The 15,585-nt window shown below is 39.6% G+C and overlaps 1 protein-coding gene across 8 annotated transcripts in view; it reads right to left on the minus strand.

Moving 5' to 3' along the window:
- ST3GAL5 (ST3 beta-galactoside alpha-2,3-sialyltransferase 5) overlaps positions 1–15,585 on the minus strand; it is a 68,898-nt gene that overhangs the window by 34,588 nt on the left and 18,725 nt on the right. For all 8 annotated transcript variants that reach the window (XR_012158767.1, XR_012158768.1, XM_073342849.1 and 5 more), the window contains 4 exons: positions 15,128–15,242; positions 13,045–13,388; positions 5,488–5,674; positions 1,114–1,272 (listed from right to left, as the gene is read on the minus strand). Coding sequence is in view for 6 of the 8 variants with exons in the window: in XM_073342849.1 (XP_073198950.1) it covers positions 1,114–1,272; positions 5,488–5,674; positions 13,045–13,388; positions 15,128–15,242 (805 nt within the window). In the remaining 2 variants the exon portion in view is untranslated. The remainder of the gene's footprint in view (positions 1–1,113; positions 1,273–5,487; positions 5,675–13,044; positions 13,389–15,127; positions 15,243–15,585) is intronic.

Here is a 15,585-nt window from a genome sequence, read left to right on the forward strand (position 1 = left end):
ACTAGATAAATTCATGGAGGATAGGGTCCATCAATGGCTATTAGCCAGGATAGGCAGGAATGGTGTCCATAGCTTCTGCTTGCCAGAAGCTGGGAATGGGCAACAGGGGATGGATCACTTGATGATAACCTGTTCTGTTCGTTCCCTCTGGGGTACCTGGCATTTGCCACTGTCGGAAAACAGGATATTGGGCTAGATGGACCTTTGGTCTGACCCAGTATGGCCATTCTTATGTTCTATAGCTCCCACTCCAGCTTTACAGCTGACCATTGATAGCTACTCTGAGGACAGTCTTTCAACGAGCTGTGCACCCATCCTATAGTAATTTCATCTAGCCCACATTTTCCTAGTTTGCTTATGAGAATGTCATGTTTCAAAAGCCTTGATAAAAATCAAGGCATCTCACATCTACAACTTCCCCCACATCCACAAAGCAAGTTATCCTGCAAAGGAAGGATATTAGATTAGGGTTTGGCATGATGTATTCTTGATAAATCCATTCTTATTACCTTACTATCCTCCAGGTGCTTACATACTGATTGCTGTAATAACTGCTATTTTCACCCAAGTGAGCTACCCCAAGTGAAGAACTCACCTATTTTTACAGTGTAGTGTAAACATATTCGTAGGCAAAATCCTCCTCAGCAAAAAAGGGACACACAAATGATTCAAAAAGCCTTAAGTTCTGAATGCTTAAATGCAGTGCATGGCCTACCACTGTACATGGTATTGAGAAGACCTGCATCCTTAATGCATTTCACAGAAGTACTTTCTTTTTAAAACTTTGGGGTATTTATTTAAAAAAAAAATCACAAGCAGGTCACCTTATGTGAACATAAACAAGCCTAACCCCTAACTTTAAAACTAGATTTTTACTTTTTCTATAATTAACGAGAATGCTGAACCCCACTACTCTACAAATATTTAACAGAGAATGTTAAAGAAAATACAAATAGTGTTTGAGAAGAGAAGACTTTGATGTTGTACAATGACTGAGAAATTGCACAAAGAGACTACAAGGCCAAACTCTTTTTTATTTGATCTTGTCATATTAGATTTCTAAGGAGCTAAATGTATCTATACAGCACCTCCCCCCCAAAAAAGGTATCTTACCTTATCCCAGCCCCAAAATTTAGATCGAGGCTCAGGGTACTGTAGTATATCTAAGGCAGTCTCTTTAACGATGATCGGATTTAAAATGCGAAACTGTTTTGGTGTTACAGGAATTTTCTCAGCCACCTGCTTCCAAAAAAATAGTCGCACCCATAGTGGCTAAAGAGAAAAAAAAAAAATCAGTTAAAACTAGGGAAACAAATACTTGGCATGACAAATTGGTACTGGGGCATAGCATGTAACTCCATACTATTAAAACATGAGATTGTCCACATCTCATCACAAATGATTTATGAAAAAGACTTACTAGGACATTGATGTATAATTCCCAAATGCCTGAATTCTTTTAAACAAATAATACTTAAGTTGAGAGAGAGAGAGAGCGAGCGCGAGCAATTCTTTATCTGTTTAGGTCATTTACTTTGAACGTGTGACTGCATTTCCGAGGACAGTCACTCACCCATCCCTATTGCCTCTATTTGGGCTTTCCGACAGCAACACGCTAGAGAAAGCATTTGAAAAGAGAGGAAAAACATGAACAAAATTCCACAACAGTTGGCTGAGTGACTTGCAAACAGGTGTAGGACATGAAACCAGGGTGACCAGACAGCAAGTGTGAAAAATCGAGACGGGGTGGGGGGTAATAGGAGCCTATAAAAGAAAAAGACCCAAAAATCAGGACTGTCCCTATAAAATCAGGACATCTGGTCACCCTACCTGAAACTATTTTACTCACATTTTCAAATTAACTGTATTTCTAGCAGACAGTGTACATTTAAAGACAAGTGTAGTAGAATGAAAGGAGAGAAGAGCAATGAGACTTAGCATGCCCGATGCTGATCTCATGCCAGAATACGTCAGAATGCTAAAGAAGTCAATAGAGATGCACTGGTGCTAAACTGGTGAAAGATCAGAATCAGGCTCATTTTATGTTTCTCTCCATAAATTGCGTCATGGTGAGCAAATGAGAAAAGTAATTCAAGAAGAGGGTACCTTTTCTGTACATTGGCACATTCTTTCCCAACAAATCCCTATGAAAAACATTTGTTATATCTATTGTTGTAATGTGACTACTCTTCTGATATTACAAAAATACAGGGACTTTTCATTTTTAGAATATACTATATGCAGCTTTAAGCACATAAAATGACATTAGAGCCACCAAAGTCACTCAGATATCCAGTTCAGATCAGAGGGTGCATTCGATAGTTGTTAACATAATGCTGCTATGAGAAATTGTGCCATTTTTTCTGAAAGGTGTGCTGGTGTTCTATAAAATTACACATTGCTTGGGCCCAATGGATCACACAGTGATAATTCCTCAAAGATCCACAAATGTAATACGTTTGCCTATTATCACACTGAATGATTATTGATTGTTAGAGTTATTACCATTATTTAAATTCAAACGATAATTTAAGGATAATTTCTTCATTAATATCACTTGTATTATATTTAAAGCATTTTTTTTTAAAAAGCAGAACATACAATGCCGAGCACTGTAATAAAACAGTATGTTCTACCTAAATGCATGTGCAAAGTAATTGGTCAATTCTGCAAGTCTAAAAGCATTCCATAAACCCGTCCAGGTTGCAAAACCATAGAATTTAACCTTCCTTTGCATTATCTATAATATTATGTGCACAAACTGCTAAATATCTTGACAGATTTTCTACCAAATATATTGCTAATGAATAATTTATGGCATTTCATGTTTGCATAAACACTCTAATCAATAAAATACAATACTTCAGGGGTCTCTTGCATATAGATCTATTTCTTTAAACATATATTAAGCAACGAATGAATCTTCATACAGAATTTGAAGGGCAGTAACCAACACCAGTAATATCTTACATCTATTACACATAACACAAACACTCCTAAATGAGCATGATGTGGTTTAGCGAGTAAGGAAGGGGACTGGCAGTCCGAACATCTGGTTTCTGTTCCTGGCTCTGCAACCTTAACCAAGTCACTTAACCCAAATTCAAAATGAATTTACTGAGCACATAAGGCATTTTGATGTTTACTGTGTGTAAAGGATCAAGATACTTGGATGAAAGGCACCAGTGTGAGCATACAGTATTACATCTATGTACTGACATGAACAATAACTAGAAGTACTGCAACAAATAGATTGCTTGCAAGGTGGATAAAAAAAAAACACACAAAATTTTATTTTAATTCAACTTTTTTTAAAAAGATATATTTAAAATTAAATTTGAAATTATGCTACGTTAAGGCCTAAATTAAAATATATTACAATTTAAATATCAAAATAATATTCAAACAGAATATGCTTGCTGCCAGAAAAGCTAAACTACTGAACTAATTGAAGTCATCGGCTATGCACCTAGAACCCGGGTTTGTTGAAGTGTTACCCAGCTTTTGACAGACCTAGCCCCTTCTGCGGCTCCAAAGAAAATATTTTCTTCATTTCAGTTTATTCAAGTAGTTCAGTACAATGATTAATTCATTCAAAGTTGTGAAACCAGCTGGAATCTTAAAAAGTAGAAAACTTGTTTCACTCTTTTAATCTAATCAATAAACATGAGGGGACAGGACGAGATCTACCATTATAAAATCTTGATGGACATGATAACCAGAAAGAAATCACTTCAATTAACTACAGATAATGCTGTCATTGTTTAATAAATCAATTGGTTTTAAATACAAAAAATGTTGATATACTTTTTTTCTTATGTATCCAGCATATTTAAGGTAGTTTTAACAAAAAACAATTTTAAAATGTTATTTTTTGTGCATTTTTAATTAGATTCCAATTTCCATCCAAATAATACCAATAATAATATGACAATTACTTAGTCCTTATATAGCACTTCTCATCTTTTATATCTCAAAACACTTTACAAAAGAGGTCACAGTATCACTATCCCTATTTTATAAATGAGAAAATTAAGCGACATGGAGAAGTGACCTGCCCAAGGGCAAACAGGCCAGTGGAAGAGCCAGGAATTAAACCCACATCTCCTAAGTCCCAGTTCAGTTCTCTAGCCACTAAGCTATACTATCTCCTATGTAACGCAGCTAGATAAGTCACTGCTAAAAAAAAATAAAAATCAACCTAGTATATAAATGTGTCATTCAGCATTTTCTAACAAAAATATAAAAATTAAGAATCTGACTAAATCTATGTTAAGCCACATACTGCTTAAATGCATGTAAGTCTCAGAAACATAGGACTGGAAAGGATCTCAAGAGGTCATCTAGTCCAATCCCCTGCACTCATGGCAGAACTAAGTATTGTCTAGCCCATCCTTGATAGGTGTTTGTCTAACCTGCTCTTAAAAATCTCCAATGATGGAGATTCCACAACTTCCCTGGGCAATTTATTCCAGTGTTTAACCACCAACAGTTTGGAAGGTTTTCCTAATGTCCGAACTAAACTACCCTTACTGCAATTTAAGCCCATTGCTTCTTGTCCTATCCTCAGAAGTTAAGGAGTACAATTTTTCATCCTCCTCCTTATAACAACCTTTTACGTACTTGAAAACCGTTATCATATCCCCCCCTCAGTCTTCTCTTTTCCAGACTAAACAAACTCCATTTCTTCAATCTTCCCTCACAGGTCATGTTTTCTAGACCTTTAATCAGTTTTGTTGCTCTCCTCTAGACTTTCTCCAATTTGTCCACATCCTTCCTGAAATGTGATGCCCAGACTGGACACAATACTCCAGTTGAGACCTACTCAGCTCAGCGTGGAGTAGAGGGGAAGAATTATTTCTCGTATCTTGCTTACAACATGCCTGCTAATACATCCCAGAATTATTGTTTTTTTTGCAACAGTGTTCCACTGTGGACTCATATTTAGCTTGTGATCTATTATGATCCCCCAATCCCTTTCTGCAATACTCCTTCCTAGGCCGTCATTTTCCATGTGTGCAACTGATTGTTCCTTCTTAAGTGGAGTACTTTGCATTTGTCCTTATTGAATTTCATCCTATTTACCTCTGACCATTTCTCCAGTTTGTCCAGATCATTTTGAATTTTAATCCTATCCTCCAAAGCACTCACAACCCTCCCAGTTTGGTATCATCCGCAAACTTTATAAGTGTACTCTCTGTGCCATTAAATATTGTGTACCCTCCTGGTTAGCAAAAAGTAGTACCACATTGTACCAACCAATGAGAATCAACCTTTCTTTCGAAAAATCATTCAGAAGTACAAATGCAAAACAGGATTAAAACTGAATATTTAAACCAAAGTTTCCTGCTTGCTGATTTAAAACAATCCACCCTGACTGCTAGTGAAGAATTCAATACAGTAAAATAGTGACTGGACTGGAAAGTCTGTTTTCTGTGCATCAGAAAACCAAGATATGCATGTGATAAGTCGACTGTTTATACCTACCAATGCTTCATTTTTTACCATTGCTTGAAGCCAATTGAAATCGACACTTTTAAATAAGACAACAACAAACAAGCTCTGAGGGTTATATTCATTTTCAGAAAGTGGGGCTCCCTCTGGATAGGTCATCCTTATGGTAGTTTTGTTACCAACATGATCTGTGTAGCCCTGAATTGGTGCATCATTTAATCTAAAAAAGTGAAATAAAACACATTAAGTAAACATGGTATCTGATGTCATTAAAATACCACACAAGTGACTTTAAATACCTAAGTAACAAGTTTTAGTTGGCTCACCAAATTTTATTTGAACATAATACATCAATAAATTACTCCCCTGGTAACAAGAACAAACCTCAATGGGTGGCCTCGCTCTGAAAAGCAACCATACAAATACTATTGCAGTGTTCGTGTTTCTTGTTGCCCCATAGTTCAACTAGGGCTCTGAGGGGCAAACAGCAAGCTTACTGCATATCACCCCTGTAATAAAAGGCTCTTTAAGTCAAAATTACAATGACATCTCAGGAATCCCAATGTCCTCAATGGGTTTGCACAATTCTAACAGACTGGAATTTAGGAGACAAGGTGGATGAGGTATTATTGTTTATTGGACCAACTTCTGTTGGTGAGAGAGAAGTTTTCAAGCTTAAACAGAGCTTTTCTTCAGGTCTGGGAAATTAACTCAAGCCACCTGTACACTACAAAATTAAATTGACCTAGCTTACGTTGGCATACAGCTGCCATAATAATTACACTGCTTGTGCATATCTATATTTTGCTCCTTGTGTCAGCAGCGTGCCTCCTCACGAGGCGTGCTTGTACCGATTGTACTGTCAGTGTGGGACATTGTGGGATGGCTCCTGAAAGCCAGGAACAGTCAACATATGCAAACAGTGTCTACACTGACACTGCTTCGACCTAACTACACTGACCTTGACTCTACGCCACTCTGGAGGTGGAGTTAAGTCAGCGTAGCAGGGCAGTTACAGTTACAGTGACAATCCAGGAAGTTTTTGGAAAATGTAGGGGACAATTTCCTGGTGCAAGTGCTGGAGGAGCCAACTAGGGGGAGAGCTTTTCTTGACCTGCTGCTCACAAACTGGGAAGAATTAGTAGGGGAAGCAAAAGTGGATGGGAATCTGGGAGGCAGTGACCATGAGTTGGTCAAGTTCAGGATCCTGACACAGGGAAGAAAGGTAAGCAGCAGAATACGGACCCTGGACTTCAGGAAAGCAGACTTCAACTCCCTCAGGGAACTGATGGGTAGGATCCCCTGGGGGAATAACATGAGGGGGAAAGGAGTCCAGGAGAGCTGGCTGTATTTCAAAGAATCCCCATTGAGGTTACAGGGACAAACCATCCCGATGTGTCGAAAGAACAGTAAATATGGCAGGCGACCAGCTTGGCATAACAGTGAAATCCTTGCGGATCTTAAACATAAAAAAGAATCTTACAAGAAGTGGAAGATTGGACAAATGACCAGGGAAGAGTATAAAAATGTTGCTCGGGCATGTAGGAATGAAATCAGGAGGGCCAAATCGCACCTGGAGCTGCAGCTAGCGAGAGATGTTAAGAGTAACAAGAAGGGTTTCTTCAGGTAAGTTGGCAACAAGAAGGAAGTCAAGGAAAGCGTGGGCCCCTTACTGAATGAGGGAGGCAACCTAGTGACAGAGGATGTGGAAAAAGCTAATGTACTCAAGGCTTTTTTTGCCTCTGTCTTCACAAACAAGGTCAGCTCCCAGACTGCTGCGCTGGGCAACACAGCATGGGGAGTAGGTGGCCAGCCCTCTGTGGAGAAAGAAGTGGTTTGGGACTATTTAGAAACGCTGGACGTGCACAAGTCCATGGGGCCGGATGCGTTGCATCCGAGAGTGCTAAAGGAGTTGGCGGCTGTGATTGCAGAGCCATTGGCCATTATCTTTGAAAACTCATGGCGATCGGGGGAAGTCCCGGACGACTGGAAAAAGGCTAATGTAGTGCCCATCTTTAAAAAAGGGAAGGAGGAGGATCCTGGGAACTACAGGCCAGTCAGCCTCACCTCAGTCCCCAGAAAAATCATGGAGCAGGTCCTCAAGGAATCTATCCTGAAGCACTTACAAGAGAGGAAAGTGATCAGGAACAGTCAGCATGGATTCACCAAGGGAAGGTCATGCCTGACTAATCTAATCGCCTTCTATGATGAGATTACTGGTTCTGTGGATGAAGGGAAAGCAGTGGATGTATTGTTTCTTGACTTTAGCAAAGCTTTTGACACGGTCTCCCACAGTTTTCTTGTCAGCAAGTTAAAGAAGTATGGGCTGCATGAATGCACTATAAGGTGGGTAGAAAGTTGGCTAGATTGTCGGGCTCAACGGGTAGTGATCAATGGCTCCATGTCTAGATGGCAGCCGGTATCAAGTGGAGTGCCCCAAGGGTCGGTCCTGAGGCCGGTTTTGTTCAATATCTTCATAAATGATCTGGATGGTGTGGATTGCACTCTCAGCAAATTTGCGGATGATACTAAACTAGGAGGAGTGGTAGATACGGTGGCAGGTAGGGATAGGATACAGAGGGACCTAGACAAATTGGAGGATTGGGCCTAAAGAAATCTGATGAGGTTCAATAAGGATAAGTGCAGAGAGGCTGAGGGAGCTGGGCTTGTTTAGCCTGCAGAAGAGAAGAATGAGGGGGGATTTGATAGCTGCTTTCAACTACCTGAAAGGGGGTTCCAAAGAGGATGGCTCTAGACTGTTGTCAATGGTAGCAGATGACAGAACGAGGAGTAATGGTCTCAAGTTGCAGTGGGGGAGGTTTAGATTGGATATTAGGAAAAACTTTTTCACTAAGAGGGTGGTGAAACACTGGAATGCGTTACTTAGGGAGGTGGTAGAATCTCCTTCCTTAGAGGTTTTTAAGGTCAAGCTTGACAAAGGTCAGGCTTGACAAAGCCCTGGCTGGGATGATTTAACTGGGAATTGGTCCTGCTTTGAGCAGGGGGTTGGACTAGATGACCTTCTGGGGTCCCTTCCAACCCTGATATTCTATGATTCTATGATTCCTGCACTTAGGACGGAAGAATCCAATGCACCGCTACAAACTAGGGACCGAATGGCTAGGCAGCAGTTCTGCAGAAAAGGACCTAGGGGTGACAGTGGACGAGAAGCTGGATATGAGTCAACAGTGTGCCCTTGTTGCCAAGAAGGCCAATGGCATTTTGGGATGTATAAGTAGGGGCATGGCCAGCTGATCGAGGGACATGATCGTCCCCCTCTATTCGACATTGGTGAGGCCTCATCTGGAGTACTGTGTCCAGTTTTGGGCCCCACACTACAAGGATGTGGAAAAATTGGAGAGAGTCCAGCGAAGGGCAACAAAAATGATTAGGGGTCTGGAACACATGACTTATGAGGAGAGGCTGAGGGAACTGGGATTGTTTAGTCTGCGGAAGAGAAGAATGAGGGGGGATTTGATAGCTGCTTTCAACAACCTGAGAGGTGGTTCCAAAGAGGATGGTTCTAGACTATTCTCAGTTCTAGAAGATGATAGGACAAGGAGTAATGGTCTCCAGTTGCAGTGGGGCAGGTTTAGGTTGGATATTAGGAAAAACTTTTTCACTAGGAGGGTGGTGAAACACTGGAATGTTTTACCTAGGGAGGTGGTGGAATCTCCTTCCTTAGAGATTTTTTAAGGTGAGGCTTGACAAAGCCCTGGCTGGGATGATTTAATTGGGGATTGGTCCTGCTTTGAGCAGGGGGTTGGACTAGATGACCTCCTGAGGTCCCTTCCAACCCTGATATTCTATGATTCTATGACAGGAGCGAAACTGAAGTGTAGGCATTTCTATAGTTACTTTAACTTAAGCTGCCATATGTTGACCTAACTCTATAGCATAGCCTAAGGCTATGTCTATACCACGTGCCTTCTAGTGACACAGCTGTGCCGCTACAGCCAGACCACTAAAAGGTGCAAAGTGTAGCCGCTCTTTGTCGGCAGGAGAGAGCTTTCCCGCCGACAAAATAAATCCACTCCCAACAAGAGGAAGGAGAGAGCACTTTTCGTCAGTAACACTTTTGTCATTCAGGGGTGTGTGTGTGTGTGTGTTTTTCACACCTCTGAACGAAAGTGCAGTGTTAGACAAAACCTTAACCTCAAAGTGTTACTGCTAAATGCATGACGGAACAGGTTGTTTAGCAAAAGAAGTTAACACATATTTCAAGGGACTAATCAAGGCAAAGGTTAACATCTTTCCAGTCAGAGGGAGGAAAAGGCAGGGAAAGCAGCTGAGAAGAGGGGCTATTAGTGGGTTATAGATGGCTGTAATAAGCCATAAATCCAGTGTCTCTATTCAGTCCATAATTTTTAGTATCTCACAATTCTATTGGTGACAAGAAAAGTAGTATCTCTGCAGGGCTAACGAGAGTAAAAAGCAGTCAAGACTTACTTTTGTCACTAAAATGAGCAAGCAGTCTATATTTTACATTGCACTTGTCATCTTTTAATTTCAATGAGTATTTAAGATGACCTCTAGCGAGCCCATATTATTCTTTGCCCATGTCATCACTCCCAAACCTTTTTTCTTTTTCTTTTTTTTAATAGGAACCTCAGAATTGGTTTTCATTTAAAGAAGACAGTGGTTTATTTCATTGTTATTGACTGCTTATTATGCTTCTGTTATACTATGTGTCTTCCAGAGTGTGTCAACAAGGCAGGTGCATTGAAAATAAAGCTATGTATCACAACTCTGAAACAGAATGCTTTCTAACACTAGCAGATCCACTTACCCTTTCACATGAAACACTTAATACTAGAAAAGCAAGATAACTGATCAACTCCCCCTGATAACCAGAAGGTGTAACAGGTTATTTCAAAAGCCTACATTAGAATGATCAGACATCTATTTACTTTAGGAATTTATATAGTACCAACTTCATGTGTACATTGTGCTTTGTCCGTGACTGCAGTAATTTCCAACTCACTATTTTTATTATCCATGTTGTGTGGTATCTGGTGTCTAGAGCAGTTTCTCAACCCACAGGTCACTACCTAAAAGTGGGTCGCATGAATGTACAAAAGGTTCACAGCCACCCCAACCCTGAGCCCCGCCACCAAGGGCTGAAGTCATGGAAGTCACATAAAATCACGGAATCAGTGACCTCCATGACCTAGCCTTACCGATTAGCCAATCGAATGCAAGGCGGGAAGAGTTATGGGAAAAGAGTGCTGTGTAGAGTTTCAAGTGAAGAGTGTGTTTTAATCACAAAATGGGTCTTTAGTTAGTGAAATGGATTAATTTTTTCAACTGTGCTGTTGCAACTGCAAGTACCAATGATAGTAGGAATTCATCACAACCTGGGAAGAAACGTAATCATAGGTACAACCCTGCTTACTTAAAGTTTGGGTTTTCATTTACCGAGGACTGAAATGGTGAATACAGGCCACTGTGTGCCATCTGCAGTGAACTGTTAGCAAATTAAAGCCTAAAACCATCAAATTTATGTAGACATTTGGAGACAAAGCACTCTAGCTATAAAGACAAGCCTCTTCATTTTTTCAAATGAAAAAGCAGATTTGGAAATGTCAAAAAAAGCATCTGAACATGTATTTACTGTCAGTGAGCAAACACTGCATGCCTCTTACCCTTGTTGCACACCGCATTGCAAAAAAGCTCACACTGTCGCTGAGGAGTTAATTTTACCTTCTGCTATTGACACACACACTAAATTGTTGGGCGAGTCAGTGGCAAAAAAATTAAAAGCAATCTCTTTCTCCAACAATACAATATGGAGAAGAATCTGTGATATAGCTCAGAACACACCAAACTGCAAACAACTGATCATCTTTCAGTAAGCAACTGTTTTGCTTTACAACTAGATGAATCTACTGATGTATCAAACCACACTATATTGCTGGTTTATGTGAGGAATGCACAGAAAACTGATTTGCCAGAACAGTACTTGTTTAGTGCAGATTTGCCTATTTCTGTTACTACTGCTAATATGTTTCTTGCACTGGATAATTACTTGGAGTTGGTGGGATTAAGCTGGTCGAAGTGTGTTGGTGTCACATATGATGAGAGAGAAACATTCAGTAGTTGCTCAAAGTATCCCTTTGAAAGCATCCAATGCAACATGGAACTATTGTTTCCTGCACAGGGAGGCATTAGCAGCTAAAGACAAGGCACCTGAGCTTCAAGAAACTCTTAAAAATGCTGTCAAAATAGTCACTTACATCAAACAAAATACCAAGAAATCATGATGCTTTCAAGTTTTCTGTCAGAAAATGGGCAGTACTCACGTACATCTGCTTTACCATGCTGAAGTTTGCTGGCTGTCCCATGGCAAAGTGTCTCAAATTTAAAAATGAGTTGGCAGCTTTTCTTGAAGAAAAAAAGGCTCACCTGGCAGAACGCTTCAGTAGCAACACATGGTTTGTTTGTGCTGCATATCTGGCACATATATTTGATCATCTGAATTATTTGAATCTGTCTTTACAGGGCAGAGAGCACAATCGCTTGCAGCTAACTGACAAAATTGCTGAATTTAAAAAAAACCCTCTCTGTGAACAAACATATTTCAAATGATAGGATGGACATGTTTCGTAACGCATATTCAGAAAAAAAAATTTGAAAGATTCCACTAGCCAGGAAGTACTGAAGAAAACGATCAGTAGTCATTTAACTAAATTGCACACAAGATTCTGCAATTACTTTCCAAACAACCTAAGGGCAAAGAATGGATACAGGATCCGTTTGGAGTTGTGTTGGAAAACATGAATCTACCTAAGAAGAAAGAATCTCAGCTGGTCAAGTTATCTTGCATTCGCAATCTATAGAGAAAATATACTGAAATGAGCATTCCCCAGTTTTGGTGCAGTGCTGCTGTTGGAGAACGTCCTGCTTGCCAGTCCTTTTGCCTTTCAGTACAACATACTTGTGCAAAGCTGGATTCTCTGCCTTGACTCAACTGAAGAATAAAAGCAGGAATAGACTGGATGTTGAACACAACCTTCAGATTATGCTGACTAAAATTACACCAAACTTTGATAAACTTGTCAAAGAGAAGCAAGCTCAAGTTTCTCATTAAGTGGAACCTAGAATTTATTATACTGTTAATGTGTTCCTGTTAATGTTGATTTCTGCCTTTAACTTTCTGGATATTGAGCTGCTTTAACTTTTTATTACTGTTATTGTTATTATTGGTGTTGTTGTTACATACAGTGGGTAATAAGTATTTTGGGGCCAAAATACGTGCATTTTCTACTTTCTATTTACTGGATTGAGACTGGCCATCAATGTTTACAAATGGGACCTGGTCCAAAAAAGGTTGAAAACCACTGGTCTGGAGCACACTGAAATAATGATATATTCCTGGTCCCTGCAGTCTGAATTTGAGTAAGTTTATCTGATTCACCATATTGTGAATATTGTAAAGACAAGTAATATTAATAAAATACTTTCAGTTTCATAAACTAAGTAATAAATGGAGTCTGAGACTCCCCTTTCCCCTCTCAAAAAGAGAGGCTGTTTGAAAACAACACAAATGTTAAATTACTTTGTAACTTTAGACAGAAGAGAAATATGCACCTTATAACAATATCAAACTCATTCAGCACATGGCCTAGCTCCAATCCACGAAGTATTCCACCACTTCCTACAACAACACAACGCTTACAGTGTTTTGACTTCAAGTTCTCGGGCAAGTCATACTCAGGTAAGAGTTTTAAGAGGTTCTGAAGTTTATCAGAGTTCTTGTGAAATCCAAACGGGGGTTTGTATTTAAACACAGCTTCATGTCTGTTTATATCTTCTCTTACAAAGGGAAATATGTTCACGCTGTACTTCTCAGCAAATAATCTGTCCATCTCCTTCTTCACAAAAGAAGGTCGACATTCTCCTTGCTGTATGAGTTTGGCATATTTTTGTGCTCTCTGAAACAAGACGGTATATAAAATTTAAGTCATACAAGCTAGTACATTTCAGTATTATAAATATAGCATCTCCTGTCTGAAGCAACCTCCCACGAGGTCAATAGACATCCGTAAATTAGCAGATGTAGGTTTTAGAAAGACAAACCAAACTGAACCACCAACTGTGGGAAATTTAAAACTAGTCAGTTAAAACAAGGAGCTTCCTGTTTGTGGGGTTATCAAGAGTGCAGGTTTCAGAGTATAACTTACCTCTTTCAGGTGGAAGATTTCTTTAGGAGTAAGTTAGAGTGCAGGTGCAGTCAGAAAAATTACTATGTAAAATGGTACCTTTTTACAAAGCTTGTCTGCTTCCTGAACGTTTTCAAGCAATGACTGGTTATTTTTGTTCATGGCCAATAGAGCTATGGGAAAGGAAGATGGTTTTTGCTCTGCCTTATCCATCAGTAACAAATTTTTCAGCTAAATTTTGATTGCAGAAACTGTACTACCAGAGACACGTAAGCTGGAAAGAAAAACTCCGTCACATCCAAGACAGGACTTGCAGCATTTTGACTTGTGAACTGATTTTAATCTAGATGTTTATGGTCATTTAAAAAATCCCACTATAACCACGCTTAAAATGTTCACCTGGAAGTGAAGGGTCTAAAGTTCTCCTTAAAATGAAGATGAAGTACCAATATAAAAACCTACAGTACCAGCTTTCAGCTGAATCTTCCCCTGCCAAATAAATGATAATCTGTCTCTTTGAAACAAGATCCTCCTGCACATTTTTAGAGAGTAGAACCTGCAAATTGGGGTCTGGTACGAGGGGGAAGCTTTAATACAGTTCAAAGGCAAAGATGCCATTTTATCATTGCTCAACAAATGAGAAGATTTATCATAAAAACAAGAACAAAATGGAAAGGGGGGAGGAACAGAGGCAAGTAGAAAACAAAGAGATGTTTGTGTGATATATGTGGGAGAGTCAAAAATGAAAGCCTGATGTTAAGATTATAGAAAAAGGGGAACAAAGAAAAATGGAAAAAGGGGAGGTTTTTTAAAATTGCAATTAGAAGAACTCCACAGATGTGCAGAACAGACCCTACAGGTACCAAAAAATTTTAAGCAGGCCCAGGGTGTTTTAGACTTCTAATCAGATGTTCAGAATACCAAATTCTTCCTTCTTCCCAATGCAGGGTGAGAGTCAGCACCTTTGTGTTACAGTGTAATAGCAAGCATAATGTTTCAGTTTTTAGAACAACTCCCAAGCCTTCACACTCTCCAGTGTGGCACTACAGAAGCTGGTTTTTAAGTCTGACTAATCATCCCATCCATTCTGCAACTTGCAGCAAGGTCAAAGGCATTCTGTGCATGCAACTGGCAAGATAATCAGGCCACAGAATTCTGTATACATATCTAAGTCCTTTTCTTTTCTTGCAACCTTCCATAAACTTTTTCAAACTATGTATCATATCTGTGATGGCAAACATTACTCTTTCATAAACCATTGTTTTCTTCCTCGTTAATTCTATTCCTAAAACTCTATAATTTTCTCTGTGTAAGTCTCACTGCCTACATAAGCATAAGAATTGAAAACAGCCTCTCAGTCCAGGTAATGGAGCATATAGAAAAGTAAATTCATCTGCCTGCATTGCAGGACTTCAGCCTACAACTCCATCATTTCAGGTCCTGCGGTGAACTTTCCAACTCTACACAATACATCAGTAACATTTGCTAGATACAGATAAAGACTAGCAAACCTTTACACGTTCAGGGTCCACATAGTGCATTTTCTTCATGTCACATTCTTCAGGGCCAAAACGTAACTTGAGGATATAAAGGAAGTACACCACGACTGCAAGCAGTATAACAGGTCTAAAACGAACAAGAGCCAGTGATTACTTTTAGAGCAGTGGGCCACTGCCAACAGTGCAGTTATTTCTGAACTACTCCTTTGTGAAGCTGATAAAATGTGAGCAAGTTCAAAAAAATAAAAAAAACCTATAAAAAAGCATGCTTAAATGCAACCCATACTGAGACACTCCACAGTCCTAATGCTGTAAGCCACATTCTTCCTCGCCCCTTCAAAGCTTTTTGCACTAACTTGGATAAATACTGTAATATGGAGACTGGTGCTCAAGGATGCTTTGGCTTTGTAGCGTGGTTCTGCACTGGTAGCGGTTACTTTAAACTAAATGACCTTGATGTGTCCTGCATC

Source organism: Lepidochelys kempii, chromosome 4 (genome assembly GCF_965140265.1).
Source record: "Lepidochelys kempii isolate rLepKem1 chromosome 4, rLepKem1.hap2, whole genome shotgun sequence".
Taxonomy (NCBI): Eukaryota; Metazoa; Chordata; order Testudines; family Cheloniidae; genus Lepidochelys; species Lepidochelys kempii.